Below are 12,427 nucleotides of genomic sequence, written 5' to 3'. Positions count from 1 at the left end.
CAGAGGCATAGGCTGTCCTTGTCTCTCTCCCAGGCTGCCCCAGGGTCTCTGAGGTTGGGCAGAGCCCTGGCCAGGATTCTGGAGATCTGGGCTCCAGTCTCCCTCCTTGACCTGAGCAAGTCACTTACCTGTCTGGTCCAGTCATAAGAGGAGGAATTGGCGTGAAGCAGCTGGAAGAGCCAGGGTTCTGAAGTCAGGCTGACGTGGGCTCAAATCTCGCCATCTGGTGGCCTTGGGAGAGTTAATTAATCCTTCTGGGCCTAATCCCTTATTGGTAAAATAGAAATAATAATAATGCAAGCGTTCAGTAACCATCAGCGTTGCTGTTTGTTGAGCACCTGCCCTGGGCTGGGTGCTCGGGGCACAGAGATAAGTACCACTCAGTCTAGGGGAGAAGCAAGGCCCAGAAACGAATCTTCCTAAAACATGACAGAAGGAGGTCTGCACAAACCCTGTGCAGAGGTACGTGTGTCCGCATTTAGCAGAGGGTGAGATTGAGGTCCATGGTGATGGAGTGACTTGCCCCAGGTCACATGGAGGCAACCGTCTAGATAGACAAGGACTCGTTCTCGTTCTCTAGAGCCCTCGAGGGTTGGGACAGGAACTCCACACAGAGCGGGGGAGGCACGTATGTGAGAGGGTAGACCGAGTCAGGAAGGCCTCCGGTGCCCCAGGGGGTTGGACTGGACCCTGCAGGCATGGGGTCCAGTCACTTCGTACTCCTTACCGACTCTGGTCCGTGCCCTCTCTCCCACAATGGCACCATTGGGTCCTGGCCTCTCCCCTGTTCTGGACGACTGGAACGGCCTTCTCACTGGTCTCCCACTCCAGCCTTCTCCAGTTTGTTCTCCCAACAAAGTGAACTTTTAAAGACAGATAACCTGGTCACTTTGCTCCCCTGCTTAGCACCTTCAGTGATTCCCCACCACCCCAGGATGAAACCCAAGTCCCTTAAGCCTGCTGCAGGGCCCTGTGGGGTGGGTCCTGTCTGACCCTCCAGCTTCATCATGCTCCAATCCTGCATGCGGCCTGCGTGCACACACCCACGGCACGCAAACCACACCCAACTCGGTTCCTCCTCCACCTCAGGGCCTTTGCATATGCTGTCCCCACACCTGGAACACTCCCCCTCTTGTCTCAGTGTGGGCGTTACCTCCCTGGTGCTAAGCCGGGTCTCCTTCCCGTGGTCTGCACAGCCCCTGTGTTTTTCCCATCACAGCAGTTACACCCATGTGTTGACGTCATCGTTTTGCTCACTGCGTTTCCCCTAGATGGCAAACTCTCTGACGGCAGAACAGCGTCTCTCCTGTTCCCACTGTCCCCTCAGGGCTTGGGGCAGAGCAGGCGCTCAGGATATTTGTTGAGTGATAAGGAGATGAGGACCACGGATCTTCTACCCCCTTCCTCCCTCTGTGGTGGCTGCCAGGCCCCGAGGTGCGGTGATGGCAGAAACCGTTCAGGGAGCAATGGATGGGGCGGTGGGCCCTCGCGCTTCCAGCCGATGCGAGTTTGCAGAACGGATGTCTGTACGGTTCCGATTGTGCTCCAGTTCAAGGAATGAGTCATGCTGTTGGTGGCCGTCCTGCCCATTGGGACTGAGTCAATTGAGTGAGAATTAATTACAGATGAGAAGCCAGCTTGCAAAGCCATTAATATTTAAGCTCCCTGGAGTGTGATGCAAATGCAGCCATCAGCCTTGTCTTTGCTTGTCCTTCGTGTTCCCACTCCCTCTCCCTCTCCACCCCCTTCTGTGTACTGTGGTCTGCGTATCAGGGTGACCCTATTCAGGTCTTGGCTCCCCCGTGACTCACTCTCCTTTTCTGGTAAATAAGGGCGCTGCAGTGCATCCATCAGCAAGTATTATAAAACACCTCTGTGTCGCATGCTTTGCTGGACTTCAGAAGCATGGGAGGAAACCAACAGATGTGGCCCTGCTCTGAAGATGTCATATCTAAAATTGAACCATTGCTGCCGCAGGAATAGCGCTTTATAGTTTACAAAGCAGTTTCGAACATCAGGATGAGCCTCTCAGGAGCCTCACTTTGTAGATACCTGGTGGTACTGTTATCCCCATTTTCCAGGTGAGGAAACTGAGGCTCAGATAGGTTGACGGCTTGCCCGTGATTGCTTCTGGGGTAGCTGGGCTGGAACCTGGCACTGAGCCGATAAGGGGGTGTGTTAAAGTCCTCTGTCCACCAGCTGCCAGGCAGGAGGGGTTATCAGCCTCATCAAGCACGTTTTCTCTCTTTCTGTGGGATGCCACGGCTGAGAAGACCCTGCAGGCTGGAGACTGAGTCCTAGTGAACACAGAGACGCCGAAGGGAGGAGTGGGCGGGCCCTCCCGTGGGCCCTCCCATGCCAGGTCAAGGTCAACAGAGAAACCTCCCCTCCAGGTTCAGGATGACCCCAAGTGTCCCAGAGCCAGCTGTGGGCAGAAATAAGAATTCAGTAGCACCACCTGCTGGCTGCCGTCCCCACCTAGCTGCCCTCTCATTGTCATTCATACTTTCTCCATCCTCCTAAACTTGCTTTCAGGAAAGGCTCTGGTAGCTCAGGTACAGTGCGATTCGGTTTCTAATTATGGCTCAAGCATGTGGCCTCCACTTAAGGACACACATTCTCTCCACCCAGTTTCCGACCTGAGTGTTGGGGCTGGCGAGGGCCGGCCTCAGACAGGACCAACTCATCCCCCCTCCTTGGGAGTGCAAGCCAGGGTGGCCGCCCTCCCCGTGTCCCCCCTGCCGTTGCCGGACGCAGGACGGGGTGAGGTGTTGAGGAAGTGGGGACCTTTGCAACCTCCACGTCTGCTGCCCTTCCTGGAGCACAGTGGCCTCTTTACAGATGTTCCGGGGCAGCCAGAGAGTCTCCCCGGGTCTCTGCCCCTCCCGTTCTCTGTCTCGCTCTCTCCATCAGCACCCCTCCCTCTCCTCCTTTGCCTCCGTCTGCCCCATCCACCTCCCTGCCTCTCAGGCACTTTCCCTTTTCAGATCTCTATGTAAAGAAACTTTTCTAACGGTAAAAACTGTTCAGCAATGGGATTAACTGTCTTGCCCGTAATGAGTTCCCCATCAGGGAGGCAGTTGAACGAGGCAGGGTGGTCGTCCTTCCTGAATGTTGACAAGGTGACGTCACCTTCTGGATTTGGGCCGGACCATGGCTGCTGATGCTGAGATTCACCTGATGTGCATTGCTTCAGGATTCAGGGTGGTTTCAGGATAGTCCATGTATTTGGAACCGTAGTGCTGGGCCTCATGTAAGAGCATGCGTATTTGAAGATCAGACTTTTTTTTTTTTTTTTTTTTTTTTTTGCGGGCCTCTCACTGTTGTGGCCTCTCCCGTTGTGGAGCACAGGCTCCCGATGCGCAGGCTCAGCGGCCATGGCTCACGGGTGCGCCGCTCCGCGGCATGTGGGATCTTCCCAGACCGGGGCACGAACCCGTGTCCCCTGCATCGGCAGGCGGACTCTCAACCACTGCGCCACCAGGGAAGCCCAAGATCAGACATTTTTGTTGTGAGAAAGAAGTCGTACATTCTTTATAATCTTAATGTTTATTAAATTTACTTTAATTTTTTAAAAATATTTATTTGGTTGCGCTGCGTCTTAGTTGTGGCAGGCAGGCTCCTTAACTGCAGCTCTTGGGCTCCCTAGTTGTGGCTCACCAGCTCCTTAGTTGTAACATGTGACGTCCTGAGTTGTGGCAGGCGGGCTTCTTAGTTGCAGCTCGCAGCCTCCTTAGTTGCAGCACATGGGCTCCTTAGTTGTGGCATGCAAATTCTTAATTGCGGCATGCATATGGGATCTAGTTCCCTGACCAGGGGTCGAACCCAGGCCCCCTGCATTGGGAACGCAGAGTCTTATCCACTGCGCCATCAGGGAACTCCCTAAATTTACTTTAATTGTTAAAGTATGTAATCATGATACAGAAATTGTAGAAAACAGAGGCAACAAGGGAAAATAATCATTCCTAATTCTATACCCCTGATGCTGTAACTGTTTACATTTCATTCCCTTTCAGCTTTTTCCTTCATTCATTTTTTACACAGCTGTGTTAGGGTAGGAAGACAGCTTTGTACCCCTTCCTGATTTCTTAGCACTACACATGAATGTTTTTACAGCCATCATCTTCACCATTTTTACACCAGGGAGCAGATGCCTATAGTTTCTTTAGACTTTGTTTTGAAAGAACAGCCCATGAACCTCTTCAGAGGTGGATAATTGTAAAGCAAGAGCTGTATATTTCTTCAGAGAAGGAATTACACAACTTCTTACCCATCTTGTAAAAGAAGAGTGTGCACCCAAGGTCCCACAAGGAAGGGGAGGAATGAGCATACTTTAAACCTACTCCATACTGGGAGCTGTGGGGGGCTCTTTGGGCATCAGTTACCTGTGATCACCAGGTGCATGTTGTCACCCCCATTTCACAGGGTCTGAGACACAGGTGTGAGGTCCCGTGCCCTCAGTATGTACCCAGGGCTCCAAAGCCGCGGAGGAGCTGCCTGGGGGACTGTGCTCAGTCCAGTCGACTCATGCGTAACAGGCCTCTCGGGGTTTCAGGATTTCCATGGAGCTGTCATGGGGGCCTTGGATGAGATGGACCAAGAGGGCAAGGACACGTTGGCCAGGGAGGAGCTGCGACGTGGCCTGAGTGAGCTCCCACCCATCCGCGACCTTCACCAGGGGATCCTGGAGGAGCTGGAGGAGAGGCTGTCACACTGGTGAGTGGCCCCGGACCCCCGGTCCCCACCTCGTTGCCTTGGGGAATGCAGGAGGTGGGGTAAAAACCCCACCATGTGAAATGGTGTCTCCATTTGACTGGTGGGGAAGCTGAGACACGGAGGGGTTAGGTCGTTCACCCAAAGTAAAGCAACCGTGGGAGAGTCGACCTGGGATCCCCACCAGGGATGCAATGCCAGCCTTCACCGTCCAACACTGTGTGGTCACAAGGCTGAGTTCTTGCTGTCCTCTCCGCCCCCTCCTTGGCTGCAGGGAGAGCCAGCAGAAGGTGGCTGATGTCTTCCTGGCCCGGGAGCAGGAGTTTGAGCACCATGCCGCTCACATCCAGCAGTTTGATAGGTACCTGAGTCTGCTGGGTGAGAACTGCCTCCATGCCCCCCGGCTAGCAGCTGCTGTCCGAGAATTTGAGGTGGGTTGTCGGTAGTCCAAGAACCCGCTCTGAGGATGCAGGGGTGGGGGTGGGCATGGAAGGGCTTAATGCAAATCAGTGGGGCTTCTTAGTGGGGCAGACGGGCAGACCTGGGGGTAGGGAGGAGAGGGTGACCCAGCAGGAGGGGAAACCCAGAACATCCCCTGTTGGGCCATCGATGACAACTCCATGAGCACCAGCCATGGGGAGAGTTTTAGTAGCTGTTTCTCTGTCCAGGAGAGAAGCACAAAGCAAGCTGGGGCCCTAAGCCACTGGAGTGCCCAACAAATGACCACCAACTGGGGATCCAGTTACTGGGCAGCAAAATCAGGGACTTTGTTCTACCACTAACATTAGATGCAAAGCAGGGTCTGGGAGCGATGTATAACTGAGTGTAGCACAGTCTGTGAGCCTGAAAGAATGAACTGTCAGAGTGGGGCGGTGCTAATCTGGGAGGACACGCTGGAGGAGGGGAACCTGGTTTTGGAGATGCTCAGCCTGGCCAGGAGAAGGCATGGAGGGAACATGTGTGGGTGGGCTCATGTGGGATGCCGTAAGCCCGGAGACCTCAGGCAGGGGTCTCTGACGGAGTTTCGTTCTCCTGTCTCTTGGGAGCAGCAGAGTCAGCAAGGAGGTGGCCAGAGCGTGAAGCACCGGCTGCTGAGGGTGGTTCAGCGCCTCTTCCAGTACCAAGTGCTCCTCACAGGTGGGCCCCACAGGAGGTCAAGGTGTACCAAGCTGGTGTGGGGAGGGGAAGCACCTGCAGAGGGGTGGGGGAGGCCTGGCAAGGTATGCGATGAGACCTCCCCTCCCACTGTAGCAGGAAGGGGTGGGAGGAAGGATGCCGTCACCCCCTGCAGAGGTGCCAGGCCCAGCCACCACCTTACCTCCGGCTGAGCTTTGGATCCCCTGCTGCCACGTGGAAACTTGCCCGAGTGGCCACCTGCTACGTCTCCCTTAAGCCTCTCCCGTCCTAACACACAGGAACTCACACCTTCCCCTGGGCTGCATTTCCTCCCTGGCTCAGTGGGTCTCATTTCCCTAAAGCTGTCTTATCACCAGAGCCCTCTTGAATCAGCGGATGTTTTCCCCCTTGGACCTGCTGGCCCTCTCTGTGGCTTTGCCGCTGACCACTTCCTGCTTCTCGAAGCCCTTTCCTCCCGGGGCTTCTGTGGTATACTCTCTCCCTGCCTCCCTCTGACCCCTCTGACCGCTCCCTCTCCATCTCTACTGGCCACTCTCCACGGCCCCGTAAATGTCAGTGATTCTTGGGGCTCTGCCCCAGGTCCTTGTTTCTTCCTTCTATACAAACTTTCCTCAGGAGTGTCATCCCCTCCCCTACCTCTGCCTGCCAGAAACACCCTTACCTCTGTCCTGAGCAACTGCCTTCTAAATGGACAGAGACCCCTGGCTCAGGAGCTGGTGCTCTGGTGGGGAAGATGGAACTACACACATAGAGATAGGCATGTAACTCCAGGGACCAACCAGGCTGTAAGAAAAGACATTAGGGCCAGGAGATGGAGGATTTTTTCATCTAATTCAACCAGTATTTATTAATCACCTACTGTGTACCAGGCTCTGTGCTAGATGCTGGAAAGGTAGAAGTGAATTAAACAGTCAAACTCTGTGATGCTATGGAGCTTATACTCGAACAAACAAATAAGGAAATAAAAGTATAATATGTCTGTGATAAGAGCTTTACAGAAAAATAAAGCAGATTAAGGACATTCAGGGGAACAGGGATGCTGTATTAGATCCATCCCTCAGGGAAGACCTGTCTGAGGAGGTAACATTGAACAGAGATATCAGTGAAGTGAGGACATGAGCGATATGAAGATCTGGAAGAAGAGAGTACCAGGTGGAGGAAATAGTAAGTGCAAAGGCCCTGGGGTCTGAGCAAGCTTGGCATGTTCAAGAAGTAGCAAGAATGCCTACATTGCCCCACTAAACGAGAGGCATGGAGAGGTAGCTGGAGCAAGACCAGCCCGTGTTGAGCCTTACGGGTGTAAAAGTGTTAAGGGTCTGACACATCCCGCTCTACCATGTTGGTGGCCACATCTGTCTCCCCCGGCTGACTGTGTGCCTCTTTGGCATAGCACAGTGCCAGCCACACAGCAGGTGCTGAATAGATATTTGTGGAATGAGTGAATGAATGACTAGCGGTGGTGGGCGTGATGCTGGTGGTGATTCTGGGGGCCCAGTTTCGTGCCAGTGTGTTCTTGTGATGGGCTAACAGAAGAGAGGGTGGGCATCTCATTCTTCTGGAAGTCTCATTCCTTCTCTGGAGGCAGAGGGGCTCCTGTTGTGGACACGAGGGGCTGCCCTCCCCAGGGCAAACTGACTCCTGGCTCTTGTTCTGTCTGCAGACTATTTAAATAACCTTTGCCCGGACTCGGCTGAGTACGATAACACGCAGGGTAAGTCCGGTGTGAACCCAGAGGAAGGGGATACATTCCTGTTTTGGTCCCTCTCCCCAACTCTGGACTCTACACCAGATCCCAGGCACACAACACAGCCGCCTCCCCCCAGCTGGGTGTGCAGGGGACGTGAGGCCTCCGGGGCTGCCAAGTGACTCCCCTTCACCTCAACCATGGGGACTCCCTGGGATGGGCTGACGTCCAGTCAGAGGAGGAGAAGGAGGTGATCAGAATTCAGTGATAGGAGGTAGTGCCAGGTCTAAAAATCTTACCCAGACTCCCTGTTTCCTCCTAGTTCTGTGTGGCTGTCCCTGCATACGACCTGCCAGGGCAGTCCCTATTTTAACATATTCTAGTTACAGCCAAGGAAACTGAGGCATGGGGTGGTCACGTGACTGTCAAGGTCACTTAGGCGGTAGTGGCCAAGCTGGGATTGGGCCAGTGACCTGACCCGGCCATGGGAAGAATTGGTGCCACCCATACACAAGGCCCTGCAGGGGTCCTGCGTGGGGAGAGGCGAGGAGGTGGCAGCTAGCCCGGCCCGCCCCAGGAGGCCCAGCCCTCGGCTCTGCTTCTTTCTGTAGGTTCGCTGACCCTCATCTCCAAGGTCACAGACCGCGCCAATGACAGCATGGAGCAAGGGGTAAGTTCAGCCCTGGGCAGCTTCCGTTGGCTGCAGGTTCCAGGAGCCCCTCCACCCTGCACAGGTCTGCCTTGTGATACCCCACTTCTTGGTGAGGGGCACAGGCAACCATTTATCTCATGGGATCTTGCAACGAGCCATGGGTTCTGGCGCTGACATGTGCTGTGTGACCTCAGGTACTGTGTGTCCCTCTCTGGGTCTCCAGTTCACCATTTATTTGAATAGTGAGGGAGGCTGCAGACTTGCACAGACCTGATAAGTAGTGCCCAGACTGTAGTCTGAGAACATTTGCGTTAGCACCTGGAGTGGTCTGTAAACTACAGATTCCTAGGCACGCCTTAGGTCTTCCCAGTTGGAACTTCTGGGATAGGGTCCAGAGATAGGCATTTTTAACAAGCACCCCAAATAAATGGCCCACAAAAGTTTGAGAGCCGTTCATCCACGAGAACATGTGAGCTCTAAAGCATGCCTGGTTCTGACAGTGTATATAACTCTGCATTCGGGAGATACTGATCAGATGCTTACTGCGTTTCTGTCCAGGATGGCCAGTTTTATCCCACCTCCCAACTCCGTTCCAGTGGTTACCACAGTTACTTGTGTCCACATATTTTCTGCTCCTCTAAGCAGTAAATATGCTAGAGCTGTGTGTTAAGAACGATTCTGAGGCCGAGTCCTAGACCATTGGGAAAGAGTTCAGTGATCGGTTAGTGATGTCTTCCACAGGCAGAGGTGGGAGTGATGGTGGTGTGTATGCCGAGCTGTTGCTCAGCTTTGCTGTGGCAGGTATGCAGAGCACCCATATAGTCAGTCATCAGCAGATAGAAATAGGGGAAAGGAAATAACGTCTCTTGGACCCCTGCTGCATGTCACGTCTTGTATTGGGGTCTGGAGATGCAGAGCTAAGACGTGAGTCCCAGCCCTTGAGAAAATCACAGCTTAGTGGAGCAGTAAATACGTGGACATGAAGAACCATGATAAACATCGTGAGGGAGAGAGAGAAAGTGCTACAAGGTTCAGGGAAGGGATTCATCTCTCCAGCAGGGAGATCACTGAGAAGCAATGATACAGGAGGAGCCCACACAGGGAGGAATGTGCGTGTGCCATGAAGGCAGAGGGAGCAAGGGTGGTCCAGGAAGAGGGCCTGGCCTGGGCACAGGCGTGGAGATGGGAAAGTGCCGGACATGTCAGAGATCAGAGGGTCACCCAGCGTGGCTGGAAGATGGGAACAGCATAGGTGCGGTCGGAAAAGAGTCTGAGGGGAGAAGTCAAGGTGGCTGGTGGAGACGTGTGCAAGTGTGGAGGCTGAAGACAGCTGGGTGCGAAATCCAGGGGGTCAGACACGCTGTTGTCATCAGCACCCCGCCCCTCCGGTGTCCGTGGGCTCCCTGCTCTTTGGCATTTTGTACATACAGTGAGATTTCCCTCACTGTAGCCAAAAAACAGAGGTGCTTTGGAGTCGGCGCCCTGTCGTGACGTAGCAGCAGATGGGCTGGGCTGCCTACACTTCCCTTTAGGAGGGATATGCCTCTGCTTCCAAAAGGGAAAATCTGGGTCAGGAAGGGCTGTGTCTTCCCTCCTGTGGTGAGCTCCTGCACATGGCCCCTGCCTGGAGGAGCAACTGGAGTAGCCCACGGCCAAACGCCCTCCTGGCTTTCTCCAAGGGCCAGGCTTGATGCTACGCCAAGATGCAGGCTGGCTGTTGTCTCTCCAGCTGCCTGTGGACACTGCACCAGGCCTGCTCTGGACTAGTGGCCTCCACCTCACGCCTGCTGGGACCGGGCTAGGACTCTGCCTGAGCCATGGACGGGCAGGTCCAGATAACCCAACCCCCGACGCAGAGCTCGGTGGCTGTGAGTGTTCCTGAAAGATGGACTGGGGCTCTGCCTCTCCCTCCCCCCTGGTCCCCCTCCAGCTCGGGCCTCATCACCTCCCAGCTCTGCCATTCCATTCTCCATCTGGCAGCCAGAGTGATCCTATTAAAATATGTTTGATGGTGCCAGAACCCCTTTTTGCAAAGTCTTCCATGAATCTAGATGGCCTTCAGTAGAATCTGGAAAGTACTTATTGGTTGTGAGGACCAGCGAAGGCTACTTGGAGGAGGGCAGCGTTCGTTTGGGGTTTATGCTCACATCAAACCATTACCACAGTTCCTCACACAGGTCATAGCTGGAGGTATGGTTTCCAGGAAAAGCCAGATCCCACCACCCCGCCAATCCAAAATGGGACCCACATACCATCCAACACACAGTGTGAAACACCACCATCCCCACCTCTCCCCAGCCCCTGGCTACCACCGTTCTGCTTTCTGAATAGAGCTTTTTCGGGAACAGTTTTAAATGTATAGAAAACATTGAGAAGATTATACAGAAAGTTCGCACGCATGCCACAGTTTCCCCTGTTACGAACATCTTGTATTAGCGTGGTACGTTGGTTACAGTAAAGAACCAATATTGATGTAGTATTATTAACTAAACACCATAGTCCATTCAGATTTGCTTAATTTTTGCCTAATGTTTTCTCCAGGTTGTCATCCAGGATATCGCATCACTTTTATTTTTTTTTTGTTTGTTTGTTTTGTTTTTTTTTTTCACACACACACACACACACACACACACACTGTATTTTATTTTTACAAGAGATAAATAAACTGACACCAAGTATTGTAAATGGGTGACCACAACAAAAGCAAGCAACAATGATTGCAATTACCGAACATGAAACACACTCACACTGTGTCATAATATTGACATTCAGTCCAGGAGTCCTCCACTGTAACAGCTCCTTTACTTTGCAGTGAAAATTGATTTGTATATTTTTTGCCTCTGAGTCCTTGCGGGATTTTTTTTTAATTCAAACAGAAAGTCACAAAAATTATAATCATCCTCATCAGTTCACTCAGTTCCATGTAATTAATTTTTTTTCATCTTGATCTTTTGTGAGCACTTTTATGAATTCGTCAGTTTTCCATTAGAGTTCTGAAAATGCTTCTTCATTCAGTTCAGCAGTACGGTCAGTTACCAGAAACCTGTACTCGTCAGAGTCTTTTCCATGAATTCCTTGAAGATGAAACCCTTTTATAGGAACGTTTTTGCAAAAGCATCAGAGTGCACCCAGAACTGTCTGTAAGTGACAAAAGCCTTAAAAATGACCACGGTTAAAGATTTGATGAAAGTTCGTAATAATGCAGTTGACAAGGAAATTTAGTTATTTCTGAGATATACGTTTTAAAGTAATAACTAGAATTATGACTTAAACATTATACCAGAACATATAAGACTTTTAGATATTTATCACGTCACTTTTAGATGTCATGTTTCCTTAGGCTCCTTTGACTGTGACAGTTTCTCAGGCTTCCTTTGTTTTTGGTAACTTTGACAGTTTTGAAGAATACCAATCAGTTATAGTGTAGGATGCCCTCTGTTGGGATTTGTCTGATGTTTTTCTCATGGTTAGACTAGGTTTGTAGTTTAGGCGGAAGATCACAGAAAGTACTATTCTCATCATAGCATATGAAGGGTACATACTGGCAACCTGTTGTATGACTGTTGATGTTGACCGTGATCACCTGGCCAAGGTTGTGTTTGTCGGATTTCTCCATGTAAAGTTCCACCCCCACCTGCCCTGTCCGTACTCTTTGGAGGAAAGTCACTTATGCACAGCCCACATTTAAGGAGTGAGGAATAATGCTCCCTCTCCTTGAGAGCAGAGTATCTACCTAAATTATTCGAAATTCTTCTGCAAGGGAGATTTGTCTTTTCTCTCTCATTTATTAATGTATTCACTAATTCTAAATAAATTATTTATATCAGTAAGAATTCACGTATATTTATTTTATGTTTGAGTTCTAATCCCATCTACTTTATTTTATTTCTCAAATTGTTCCATCTTTGGCCATTGAGAACCTGGCCAGTTGGATCCTGTGCGTCTTTCACATACCCCCGTTGGTGTGGGTTTGGGTGGGGATTTTTATTTTGTTTATTTTTTGAGCACTTCCTTACTTTCTGGCACTACAGGATGCTCCAGGTTCATGTTGTATATTTCCTGCTACAGTCCTAGAATCAGCTATTTCTCCAAGGAGGCTTGGTTCCTTTAATTGGTTAATGGTATTAGAAACCAAGATCTGGGCACCAGGTTTGCTCATTGCTATTGGGGTATCATTTCTTCTAGATTCTCTTAGCTATAGAGCAAAGTAATAAATGTGTATATACCAACCTGTGTATATA

General features: G+C 51.5%; 1 protein-coding gene across 8 annotated transcripts in view; it reads left to right on the top strand.

Annotated features, from left to right (window-relative positions):
- The window catches only part of FGD5 (FYVE, RhoGEF and PH domain containing 5), a 122,172-nt gene that overhangs the window by 86,011 nt on the left and 23,734 nt on the right, over positions 1-12,427 (top strand). For 7 of the 8 annotated variants that reach the window (XR_003796583.1, XM_029241995.1, XM_029241993.1 and 4 more), the window contains exons 6-10: positions 4,556-4,716; positions 4,988-5,144; positions 5,763-5,850; positions 7,511-7,561; positions 8,146-8,204. Coding sequence is in view for 7 of the 8 variants with exons in the window: in XM_029241995.1 (XP_029097828.1) it covers positions 4,556-4,716; positions 4,988-5,144; positions 5,763-5,850; positions 7,511-7,561; positions 8,146-8,204 (516 nt within the window). In the remaining variant the exon portion in view is untranslated. The remainder of the gene's footprint in view (positions 1-4,555; positions 4,717-4,987; positions 5,145-5,762; positions 5,851-7,510; positions 7,562-8,145; positions 8,205-12,427) is intronic. The other variant, XM_029241994.1, reaches the window with a different exon arrangement.

This window comes from Monodon monoceros, unplaced genomic scaffold, assembly GCF_005190385.1.
Source record: "Monodon monoceros isolate NGI ecotype Baffin Bay Population unplaced genomic scaffold, NGI_Narwhal_1 Super_Scaffold_3, whole genome shotgun sequence".
Lineage (NCBI taxonomy): Eukaryota > Metazoa > Chordata > Mammalia > Artiodactyla > Monodontidae > Monodon > Monodon monoceros.
This window is presented reverse-complemented; position numbering and strand designations above follow the sequence as displayed.